Genomic DNA, 13,403 nt, shown 5'->3' with positions numbered 1-13,403 from the left:
ATTTATATAGTGGAAAAAAATGTTCACTTTATAATGGTTTAATTATAATTATGAAAATATTTTTTTAAAAAGCTTTATTGTAATTAGTAATATTATGCTTATATGTAATAGTATGTCTGTATAGAATTAATAATGTGATCATAAACGAAGGTTATGAGTATAGCATAAAAAGAAATATCTGAGCTGCTTTTATATATTTTTTTTAATTACATTAGAGAACAGTATGACTTTTTCCCGCTAAACAGGGGGGAAATTAAAACTTTTGATAGGTATCGTGTGAAAATTTTTTATGAAAACGAATAATAGAATTACCGTAATATTGTTATTTTTTCTGTTCATTGCATTGGGTGCTTTAGAACTATCTTAAAGAAAAGTAATTTAAATCTACGGTGTTCTAAGTCCTGTACCCGCAAAAATCGCATCATATATGACCATGTATGGCCATGTATGAAAATTTTTCCTATTTACTTTGAATATCATTGAAAAAAAAAGATTTAGTGTATTTGAGTCCTCGAAAACTTGGTATTTCCTTAAGGACCCCGTTTTGCCCTTCCCTCCGCTATGTATATACACGGAAAGAAAATTATGGGAAGTTTTTCTATGCATTATGGAAATAGTTCCCATAATGATATGGGAACTGTACCCATACTACTATAGGAATGGTTCCCGTATATTATCGGAACCATCCCTATAATAGTATGGGAACCATTCCCATAATGTTTTGGGAACTATTCCCATAATATCATGAAAATTTGTTAAAAAAAAAAAAATTTTGTTAAAAATTTTAATGTTTTTGCCGAATACAAATTTTTTTTCAATGTTTGAGTTTTTGTTTTTATATTTGATAATATTTCTGTATATTGTAAAAGTGATTATCACACTTTTCTTTAAATTAATTTTTTTATAATAGTATGGGAACCATTTCCATAATATTATAGGAATGGTTCCTATAACAGTATGGGAACTATTCCCATAATATTATGGGAATGATTCCCATAATGGTATAGGAACTATTCCTTTACCATTATGGGAATGGTTCCTATAATTTATAGGAATAGTTCCTACATATTATGGGAATGATTCTCATAATATTATAGAAAGTATTCCTATAAATTATAGGGACCATTCCTATAATTTGAGGAACCAATCCTATAACGTTATGAGTATCATTCCCATAATTATAGGATCTATTCCTATAATTGTGGGAAACATTCCTATAATTATAGGAACTGCTCCCATAATTTATGGTTGTAATTCCTATGATGGTATAGGAAAAAATTTCACAAAATTATGGGAACATTTTCCATAGTTTTCTTTCCGTGTATGTATATATACAGTTGAAAGCATAAAAAAAGTTATTTTTTCAATGTTATCTATCTGTTATAGAAGCTATAGCTGATATGGTTCGATAGATTTTGAGTCAACGTAATATTCTGATGTCATATACTCATGCCCCGAAGGCAAATCGTGATTTGAATTGGAATATTTACATGAAGGATATGAATTATAATTTATTGATATAGATTTTTTTTTTTTCAAATAATAAAGAAAAAGTCATGAAATGATTGTTTTTGTCATATCAACCGCAAAAGTTGGATTTTCGAACAACATGCAGAGGGCGCAATTTTTTCTGGCAATTTATAGCTTAGTTAACTTTCCTCGAACTTGTATCGAAAAGTAACTTCTCTATCTCTATTTGTCTCTACATTCCTACACGACTTAAAAATCTTAGCGACAGTCGAATCTTGTAAACGACTTCAACATATAGGGGAGGGTGGGGCAGAGCGGCCCCCCTAAGCCAATTATTATTTTTTGTGGCTTTCAACCATAAGATCACTTTACCTTTGTCCTATTTCGAACAAATTTATGGACATTTTGCCAAAATTTTTTTTTTGTGGGGCAGAGCGGCCCCCCTTCCAAAAGTGATAAAAAAAATTTTTTTTTCGTTTTTTTTTTTTTTTAAATTGTTTTTATCATTAAGAATGTATTTCTTTCTCTTGACAACTATTTTTGGTTTTATATTACTCGAAAAAAAATTTTTAAAGCGTAAAAAATCGTTTACTCTCGATTACCTTAATTACTAATTGTTATTTAATAAAAAAAAAATCAATTCTATAATTTTACTTTATTTCAAAAATTTATCAACTAAAAAGAAAAATTTAATTTTTATAAATTTTTAGTGACCAAATTTGCCTCTTACATAGAGAAACGGCCGAAAAATATGAAAAAATAATTTTTTCGGAAGTTTCGGCTGGTCCATTTTGCCCCAGGTGTTATGCGTAGGGCTAGAAATGTGGAATTATGATAATTTTTTTTTAATTTGACGATAAAAATATGAAAAAATCACTTTTTCAAAATTTTGGGCTTGTCCATTTTGCCCCAAATGTCATGCGTAGGGCTAAAAATGCGCAAACATATCGGATTTATAGTAATTAGTCGAAAAAAAAAACATTTTTTTTTTGGTCAAAATTTCAGGGGGGCCGCTCTGCCCCACCCTCCCCTACGTACATTTAATCCGTCTCCATTTAATTTTGTTTTAACTCAAAAAATTTTCAATCCTTGTGCTTTTAAATTAAATAAACAGTAATTAAACATTTTTGACTGTTTCTCTCTCAAATTCAACTTCCGCCATTGATATGAGAAAAAATTTTGTTCGATACGTTATGCTCAAAGGTAGGAACCCTGACAGACTTGATTTCCGAATTATTCGAAATTTTTTGAAGTATTCGATTCGAATTTGAATCGAATAGTATTATTCGATTCGGAACGAATAATTCGTAAGTTCGAATTATTCGCACACCCCTACAATCTAGTCTCAATCTCACGCATCAAAACGAAGTCCACCCAAATAACGCCAGATAATTAGTTATTATGACTCAAAAAAAGGTTCGCGGATAAAGTAACATATACGCCAAAGACGAAAAATTTGAATTTTATTATTACAGTGCAGTTATTAACAATATAAGCATGCGCAGTCTTACTATCTATAAGTATATCTATGTGTATGTAAACAGCTGACTTATAATAGCGGTTCAAGCGCATGCGCAAGTAAATTCCACTGAGTGTAGTGGAAAAATTGAATTGAGGGGAAATGGTAGTAAAATGAGGGGAAATGATATTTTACAGAGGGATATCTTAGGGGGAGGGGCGGAGCACTGTACCCAAAATCGCATTAACAAGTATTGCTTATATTATTCAAGTGTCCACCATTCAAACATATTTGTGAGTTTTTATTTAATGGTTAATTATGCACTGGATTGCTTTCGAACGATATATTATTTTTTTCGTTGTTATCATTTGATAATGAATAATTAGAGAATGTTCCACTCTGTAAAGTAGTACATTCGATTTCAGCAATATTATTGTATGTAATTATTGATGTAGGATAAGCATTTTTATCGCTATCACGAAATGATTTCCATATTTTAGGAACTTTTACTAATTGTGTATTTTTTTCTATACTCCAAACAGCTTTATAAACCCAATCTGACCAGTAAATCCTAGAGTGATCAATAGCAATATTGAAAGGCTGTTGATGTCTTCCACGTATCAATAGCTCACGTCCGGTACCATCTAAATTGCTGCGTTCAATTTTAAAATTAATTCCTTCTTCATCATCAATCCAATATAATTGTTGAGATAAATGATCAACAGTTACTGCAATTGGTTGATGTAAATCTTTGTCAATTATTATAGAATAATTTGTCCCATCGAGATTTGCACTTGATATACTGGGATATGATTCATTGCTATTTGCCCAATATAATCGTTGATGACATATATCTAAAGACAATCCGTTAGGGTTTTCATTTTTTAATCGTAAAATTATCTTTGGCGAATCAGAACCGTTTAATGAATTAATATTCATTTTATAAATCACTTGTTTTCTACTATCTGACCAAAATAGGCACTGTGATGATTGATCATAGGCTATATCCACAACTGTCGAAGTATCACTTTTACCTATTATTTAAGTAAAAAAATTTATAATTATATGTATAAATTTATCATTTAGCATTAAAGTATTAAGTATTAAAATATCAAAAAATATTAGAAAATTTCTTACCGTTAAATAAAATATTCATTTGAGGATCTTCAGATTGTAGATTTTTCGAAAATATTGTTACTGCTTGATTACTTGAGTCACCAACAAATAACGTGTGAGATATATTATCGAAAGCCATAGCAGAAAATTCCATTGAGTTTCGATTTTTTATGCGTCTCAATAAAGTGCCATTGTCAGAGAAAAAGTGAACGTCTGGACCGATTGTTACAGCAACATCTGATATAAATTTTAAAAACGAAATTTTATTAATTCTTATGCATAATTTCTGATTGAATTCAATTTGAGTTATTAATTATACAAATATTTTTTTAGAAGGGGAAAAAAAAACATTTTCACGGCTATGTTCTTCGATATTTAAAAAAATATTCCAGCGGAGTATAAAAAAACGCATATCAAAGTTTCTATGATATCCCTCGCAGATTTAAATCACGGTGGAAACACCGTGGAAGTGTAAACACCGTGGATCCACCGTGGTTACACGGTGGGTTTGCTACATTTTACCACCGTGTATACACAGTGTATCCACTGTGATTACGCGGTGTATCCACCGTGATTCCACGGTGGCTTTACCAATACAAAATACCAATACAAAAAAATTATTTTTTTTTGTTTTCCGTTAAGTTAATTTTTTCGTTAGAATTTTTTTTTTAGTGGTCCATTTTACCCCACATATCACATATTGGCCTAAAATACACTGGTCACAGAAATTAAGGGATAGAAAAAAAATCCGAAATTTTTAGGTGATTTTCAACATGCTGTAACTCGGTGAAAAATGGTCGTATAAAAAATCTAAAAAAAGCAAATTGTAGCCTCAAGTTTCTAGTTTTCAGATCTGGACCTCAAAATTTTTTATCATGTACGGTTCCGGAGTAATCATGAGAAAACCAACGAAAAAAAAATTTTCAAAATTTTTGCTGGTCTTTCAATACCTCTATGGGCGACAATAAATTTTTTTGAATAATCCGACTGTCTGACTTTTCTCGGAAATTTTATGCCCTTTAATTTGGTGGCCTTAAAAAGTCTCTACGACGATTTGGCGCCGAGTTATCATTGATCAAAGCAAAAAAGTCCATTTTGGCTTTGATAATCAATAACTCCGGATGTATTGGTCGTACAGAGAATGGAAGCAGGGTTTTGAAAACTGGAAAACATTCTCTATAAGGCAAAATTAGTGGCATTTGATAGAAAAATTTTTTTTAAAGCGATATTGTTTGGTAAAAAACAGGTCAAAATTCACAAATTTAAGGATATTCGGAAATCTTGCTATAACTTTGGAAATAAAGGATGAACAAAGGATATCTTCGACTTTTTTTCAACCTCAAAGTGTCCTGAAAAAACCCTGAAAATTTCAAATCGCTGCGATTTTTCTTTCTTAGTGCCCCGAAGCTTTAAATTTATCGATTTTGTCAAAAATCACCATAATTGGTAGTTTCTCGGTTTTTGTTCATTTTTTCGATTTGAAAATGGTTTTTTTACCAATAATCTTCATTTCTTTGATCAAAAAGATCGATTATCGAAAAAAATTGAAAAAAAAAAATTTTTTTTTAAAATTTTTTTTTTTTTCAAAATTTTTTTTTTTCAAAAATTTTTTTTTTTCAAAATTTTTTTTTCGTTGTATCTACAATGATTTATCATTGTCAAAAAAAATTCATAAAATTTTTTTTACCGCCGGCATTAGAGTTACCCAAAGGGTATGTTTGTTAAGTTGACATTTGAAGCAGATGCAGTTACAGCGGTAAAAAAAATTTTATGAATTTTTTTTGACAATGATAAATCATTGTAGATACAACGAAAAAAAAATTTTGAAAAAAAAAAATTTTTGAAAAAAAAAATTTTGAAAAAAAAAAAAATTTTTTAAAAAAATTTTTTTTTTTCAATTTTTTTCGATAATCGATCTTTTTGATCAAAGAAATGAAGATTATTGGTAAAAAAAACCATTTTCAAATCGAAAAAATGAACAAAAACCGAGAAACTACCAATTATGGTGATTTTTGACAAAATCGATAAATTTAAAGCTTCGGGGCACTAAGAAAGAAAAATCGCAGCGATTTGAAATTTTCAGGGTTTTTTTAAGAAACTTTGAGGTTGAAAAAAAGTCGAAGATATCCTTTGTTCATCCTTTATTTCCAAAGTTATAGCAAGATTGAGGTCCAGATCTGAAAACTAGAAACTTGAGGCTACAATTTGCTTTTTTTAGATTTTTTATACGACCATTTTTCACCGAGTTACAGCATGTTGAAAATCACCTAAAAATTTCGGATTTTTTTTCTATCCCTTAATTTCTGTGACCAGTGTATAATAAAAACTTTATAAAGGTCATAACTTGACGGAAAATGAAAAAAAAAAATCATTTTTTCGAGTGGTCCGTTTTACCCCACATATCACACATATAACTTCATAAAGTTATATATAATTATATAAAATTATATATAACTAAATAAAATTTTATATAATTATATATCAATTTTTTTTTCCAGATAAAACGGTTTGATGCTGCAAAAATGCTGAAAATATGCTGTATAATTACGGTTTTAATGCTGTGAAAATACCGTAATTTTTTTGTTTTATTACCGTATTTATGCAGTATTTTTACCGTATAATTCCGGTATTATTTCGGTATTTCCAAAACCGCGAGGGACGTAACTGGAAATATTGAATTAAACGATAAAAAGTGTATTCATTAAAAGTGGCGTACGTGGCAAATTATATAACGTACAAGGTAGTCACGGCAGTGATAGCTAATTCTAAATAACTGATTTGTCATTGAAAAACTTACCCCATGGCTTTGACAGGGTTATAGCGATTGATAATAAAAAAATCCCTGAAAATACGAAAGCTTTTGATTCATGAAACAACATGGTTTCTTTGTTTTCGGTTATAAATTTCTAATTAAATTAACGTATAACAACACCATATGTTTCTTCTCTGACGCATAAACGCAGACTGACGTAGACTGACCAAGCCAAAATTATTTAAACTTGAACTAATCACGTGATAGATAAGACGATAAGAGGGAAGGAAAAAAATATATATATAATAATAAGTGGGAATGAAATTCAATATATTTCATATTCAATATCAATTCCTCACTTAAAAAACTTTTTTTCTTATTTACATTAACAATTGTTTCCTCTGTCATGAATAATCAAAAATTTCATTTTTAAACATCGACAACGAACTTGAAAAAAAAAAGGGTATAATCAAATAAATAGATTATTAGAAAAAAAATCTGTCTATCGGTTGACCCTGCAGGCCAGCCCTAAACTTACCGCTGTTTTCGAGCTCGAGGAGCTCGAAAACATTGTTGTGAATACATTTTCGAGCTCTTCAAGCTCGAAAATACTTTTCTATGTCATTCTTTTCGAAAAAAACCGTTTTTAACGCATTTAACGCACCGTTTAAAAAGCATTTCCTTCTCCCACGAGATCTCACGAACGAATTAACTGATTTTGATGGTTGTGGCGGCAATCGACGTATTTCATTGATTTCTGGAGCTGATCAGATTTTGGGATTGTTTAATTCAGTTGTTTCAAAGATATTCGTAAAAAACCGTTTTTTACCATTTCTTTCTCCCACGATAACTCTCGAACAAATTATCCGATTTTGATGGTTGAAGTGGCAATCGACGCGTTTCATTGAGCTCTAGAGCTAATTAGATTTTGGAATTGATCGGATGAGTCACTTCAAAGATAACCGAAAAAAACCGTTTTTTACCATTTCTTTCTCCAGCGATATCTCTCGAACAAACTAACCGATTGAGATGGTTGAGGTCGCATTCGATGCGGCTTATAAAGTTCTAGAGCTGATTAAATGTTGAAATCGATCGTTTTACTCGTTTCTGAGGAATCAATAAAAAACTAAAAAAAAAAAATTTTTTTCCGTAATTCGGTAATATTTTCGAGTCTACTTGATCAAATGATCTGAAATTTTAGAAAAGCTGATGGACAACAAGCTCTTCTGATTGCCACCTTAATCATCCAAATCGGTTTATTAGTTAAAATGTTATAGACCGGTCACACACACACCCACACACACACACACACACACGCACACACACACACACACACACACACACACACACACACATACATACATACAGACATCGCTCTGAAAATGTCAGAAGAGCATCCTAGCACCTTCAAATGTCGACATATGATAAAAACCCGGTTTTTGAAAATCGGGGTGAAACCAATAACTTCCCGAATTTTTTGAAAATCGTCGATTTTCTCAGCGGGAAGTTAAAAATTCTCTCCAGATATGAGCTCTCAATTCCAATGCTAAGTACTTTCCATTTGATTTCAAAGATTTCCCATTTAAAATAGACGTAAATTAAATTACTTTTTCTTTAACTTTCTAATACTCAGCTGCGTTTCATGATATCAACGCGGTTTTGCTCATAAATTGTAGGGCATTTGGTGATCTTTAAAAGAATCCATAGTTACTTAGCTGTAATTCTAGCTGTTTCACTTGTGTCCGATGCGGAAATCTTTTATTCTATGAAATTGACCTTTATTGGCTTGCAGAACGTAAATCAATGCAATTACACTAAAAGTGTCAATGGGAATTTTATAGGAAATTTCATTCCCTTCAAAAAAAGTCCTATGAGTTAAGTCGCTAAAGTCTATAGTTTCCGAGTTATAATCTTTTTAATAATTTGAAAAATAAAATATCAATTGTAATTTTTTTTTTTTTATTATATTTTGAGGCCAAGCTGATGTTGATATGTTTGAGTTGTTCGATAAGCGATTCGAAATTTACGGTAAGGGATGAGACATATTTTTGAGCTTATTATGATGGCAATCATAACAAGACTTTGTGCATTCTGGACAGCCTTAATGAACGACATTTGATTACAAATGAAAGAAGAAATTTAACAATAATACAATGTTCTACTCAAAAACAGTAAGTATGTTTTTGAAACACGTAATATATTTTGGAGTTTATTTGAAGCTTTAAGAGAACAATAAATTATAAAAAAATTACGTCATAGTTTTTAAACAATTATCTTTTGTTCTTACTGTTGATCGCTTATTTATTAATTTCTAAAAATGGAATTCGGAACAAACTGATTTAATTCAGAAGTATACATAAAGAACAAATATTGTATGCCATAGAAGTGTATTGGAGGTACACAAATAAAAGAAAATAAAAATTACAGAAGAGGCTGACGAGTGAATAAACCCACAGGGTGTAAATATTGATGTAACGTGTACTATCCGATCTGTAGAGTAAACGCTTCAGGGGTTAGATTTACCCTCCGGGGGTAGTCGCCAATTGGAAGAGAGTTAGAAATGCCGGTGAGACTGATGGCGATGACGGCTGACTGCTAGGGCACCTCGTGTTGAGTACTTTCATCCCTTCATGTTTTCTCTTGCTCTTTCTCTTTATATACTAATATTTTGCACTTTGTTTTAATGTTCATTCTCCTTAAATATATATTGGATATCAATAATGATGTCAAGATCTTCACAACTTCGAAACTAAGGTGAAATGATACAATATATCTTGAAAATTTTTCACGTTAATTTTTTCCGTCATGAAATCTAAAATATAAAATTTATAGAAATTTTCATTATAATAATCAAATTACAATTATGAGATTTTTAATTTCCCGCTAAAAAATGGAAATTTTCAAAAAAAGGAATTTATTGGTTTCAATCCGATTTTTGAAAACCGAGTTTCAAACAGATCTCGGCGTTTTAAGCTCCTAGGAAGCTATCTTGTCTTTTTTCAAGTGGATGCCCGAGTATATGTATGTGTCTATGTATGCACGTATATAAATATATTCCAGTAATAAAATTTTTCGAAAAGTGTATTTTTTGGATAATTTTTAGTGTACTTGATAAGCTAATTTCAAAATCTGATCAGCTTTAAAGCTATGTAAGCCGCATCGAATGTCACCTCAACCATCAAAATCAGATTAATTGTTCAAGAGGTACTGTTGTCGAAGTAATTTCAAATAAGTGATTCTGTCTAATAAACTCAAAAAGTACAAAACTGATTCTGATAATGTTTTTGTGTATTCTCTTTCTAAATACAGTTAAGTATACATTTTAATTAGAGCCATGTTTTATGAAACTTACCCTTATGGAAAATAGTATATTACTCTACAAGGGCAAAAAGTTGGAGATTCCTGCGCGTTAGATCATTGGCATCAGACGCGCAGTTCAGAGCTCTCCAACTTTTTGTCCGTGTAGTGTATACTATTTTTCTTTATGCCCGGACGAAAGTACGTAGACAAATCAAAGATGTATAAATTATATAACTATTTTTTAGCAGGTATTGATGCCTGCCCCGACATTTGTGGCACGAGCAAAGCGAGTACTACTGGTCGGGGGGCAGGCATCATATACACCTACAAAAAAAATTATTATTACACAGTGTTAAAAGAAATAATTATGATCCTTAAGTTAACAGAAAATCAACAATTTTCGGATTTTTTTTTTTTTTTTTTAATCAATTACAAAAAAATAAAAACTAAAAATATTCACTTGCATAAAATTGAAAAAGCTGTAGGCATAATTTTTTTATTTATAATTTATCGCTTAAAAAAGAATCAAAAAATTACTAGACGTCGGCTAACTTTATTATCATAAATAATTTCTAATTTCTAATAATTTCAAATTACTAAATTTGTTAAAAATAATTTTTTAATTTTTATCGACGTTCGATTGTGAAATTAAATCAGTCACATTAATAGATTGGAAATCGCTTTGGGTTATTATCAATATTGTCTTCAACAATATTGTGTAGACGCAATTTAAACATAAAATATAATAAATTGGGCATTTGGTCACGTGAGCCCAGGTCATAAGATCGGTCCTTGATCAATGTAAGTACCCTTTTATTTCATACTTTTATACGAAATTCATACCAACGTCCATCACAATCTCCAATCGTGACAAGGAAAACACTTGATTGAATTCTTTCAAGTTTAAATATTCTCCTTGGCTTAACAAATTTATCTCTTTCATTTTATCCGATGTTATATTTACATAAATATATTTTAATTTCATTCAAGAACCGTATTATTTTATTATTTGAAATTCTTTTTACTATATTTCCATTTATTACTATACATACTAATATTAAGTATATTGAAAACTAGATATAGCTCTTGATTCAGAGATTCCATTAGTACATCAATTCAATTCGATGGAATCAATATTTAAAATAGCTAATGGAACAACCGAGGGTTTAAGAGCCCACTTGATTCGAATAAAAGACGTCAGAGAGAGGGTAATATTATCGAGGGAGAATGTTACGATGTTTAAGAAGGGTTAAGCCCGGCTTGAATTCTAGGAAAATTGCACTCGCGAGAAAGATTAATAGATATATATATATATATATATATATATAATATTCCGCAAAATTGTGGTTACTAAATCGACCTAAAACTTTTTCATTTTCAACTTTAAAAAGTCAAAAATAAATTGTATAATCTAATTTGAATCATGAATATGAACATTTGTTTGCTAAAGTATTTTTTGTTTTCACGTTTTTACTCACAATCTTGATTATCAAAGATGGTGATCGGAAATGAGTAATAAAGCTTCGGGAATTATAGTTTCCCTCGTGTAAATTACCTGTGACATGTATTCACTTGTGTTAGTTTAATTGAGTTAGTATTTATTTAAATACATTTTGATGAATTACACGGAAAAAAAAAATTAGTAAATATTACTGAGATTCTTGTCAACAGCGCGCCTAGACCGAATCTCAGTAAATTTTACTGAGTAGAACGTAAAAAATTAATAACAGATGCATTTTTTTGACAAGTGTCTTGTAGTTTTTTAAGGTTTAAGTAGTAATTTTAAATAGTCAAGCAGTATATTTCAACGGTTAACTGTTAATTATAGCAGTTTGAACATTAAAATCATAATTTTACTGATTGAAACGACATTATTTATTGAACATGACAGAAATAATTAGAAGTTGAATTACAATTATTGACAATCATTTTTTTCCGTGTAGGAAACTTCGTTAAGATCAGTATATATTTCTTTAACAACTTATATATTTAAAAGTTATTTTACATATAGGTCATTCCACGCCAAATCGACCACTTTGAAACCCGACCTCTTTTGATTAGGCTGAAAAATTTTTCTATTTTTCTACCCCATCAAACACGTTTCTCATAATTTTTTCTATTTTTTTCAACCAACCAAAAATAAAGTTATGAATTTTTGAAAAAAAGGGTTTTTTTTAAATAGCTATATACTTCTTTTAAAATTCAACTGATTGGAACGTTTGTTTTTTAAATTTTAGTTTTTGATTGTACTTTTCGAAAAAAAAAATTATTGCAACCAATTTCCATTGTGTTTTTCTTAGATTTTTGGAAAAAATCGAAAACTTTTCAATGATTACTATTTTTGATTTTTTATTTCTTTTCACTATATAAAACTGTGACATTTTCTGCAAATCCTCAAATTTTTTCGGAATGATCTTTTCTCACCTCCGGGCAGAGGCCAGGAAAATAGTATACACTCTTTGGACAGTAATTAAGAAAACCTCAGATCACATGTAATTGTTGGCAGAGGCTTCGCCAACAATTACATGTGATCTGAGACATTTCTTACTTTACTGCCCTAGGTGTGTAATATACTATTTTTCGATTTATAATTTTTTTTCCAATTGAATTAATTTTCTTCGTTTTTTAATTCAATTTTCGGAAAAAAAATACAAAAAAATTATGTTGAATATCCTTCTATTTTTTAACTTAATTTTTCGAAAAAAAAAAAACAATCAATTTTTTTCAATGATTACCATCGAAATTTTTTTTTTTTTAAATTAAGAAGTTCTCCGAGTACTCTTAAAATATTTTAACATGGTGTTATGAGAAATAAGGCTAGTTGAAAAAAAAACTTTTTTTCAATTGGAAAAAAAAATTTTAATCGAAAAAACATCACCCTGAAAAAATTTGAGAATTTGTAGAAAATGTCAGTTTTATATAATTAAAAGAAATAAAAAATCAGAAATGGTGATCATAAAAAAATTTTCGATTTTTTCCAAAAATCCAAAGTAACAATGAAGATAGGTTGCAATAATTTTTTTGTATTTTTTTTTTTTCAAAAAGTACATTTGAAAACAAAAATTAAAAAAAAACATCCCAATCAGTTGAATTTTGAAAAAGTTATAGCTACTTAAAAAAAGCCATTTATTTCAAAAATTCATAACTTTTTTTTTGGTTGTTTGAAGAAATTTAAAAAAATTGTAAGAAACATTTTTGATGAGATAGAAGAAAAAAAAAATTTCAGCTAAACCAAAAGGGGTCGAGTTCCAAAGTGGTCGATTTGGCGTGGAATGCCCCATATGTAAAATAACTTTCAAATATAAA

At 29.6% G+C, this 13,403-nt stretch overlaps 1 protein-coding gene across 2 annotated transcripts in view; it reads right to left on the bottom strand.

Moving 5' to 3' along the window:
* Positions 1-2,678: 2,678 nt before the first annotated feature.
* Positions 2,679-13,403, bottom strand: part of LOC130667862 (protein cueball-like) — a 99,060-nt gene continuing 88,335 nt past the window's right edge. Inside the window, exons 1-3 of one of the 2 annotated variants that reach the window (XM_057469737.1) lie at positions 6,843-6,990; positions 4,067-4,282; positions 2,679-3,963 (exon numbers count right to left, since the gene is read on the bottom strand). In XM_057469737.1, coding sequence (XP_057325720.1) covers positions 3,242-3,963; positions 4,067-4,282; positions 6,843-6,924 — 1,020 coding nt within the window. In that variant the 5' untranslated portion in view covers positions 6,925-6,990 and the 3' untranslated portion in view covers positions 2,679-3,241. Of the gene's footprint in view, positions 3,964-4,066; positions 4,283-6,842; positions 6,991-13,403 lie in introns of those variants that run through there. The other variant, XM_057469738.1, reaches the window with a different exon arrangement.

The sequence above is a fragment of the Microplitis mediator genome, chromosome 5 (genome assembly GCF_029852145.1).
Source record: "Microplitis mediator isolate UGA2020A chromosome 5, iyMicMedi2.1, whole genome shotgun sequence".
Taxonomy (NCBI): Eukaryota; Metazoa; Arthropoda; class Insecta; order Hymenoptera; family Braconidae; genus Microplitis; species Microplitis mediator.
Note: the sequence above shows the minus strand (reverse complement) of the source record. Positions and strands in the feature narration are given on the sequence as shown.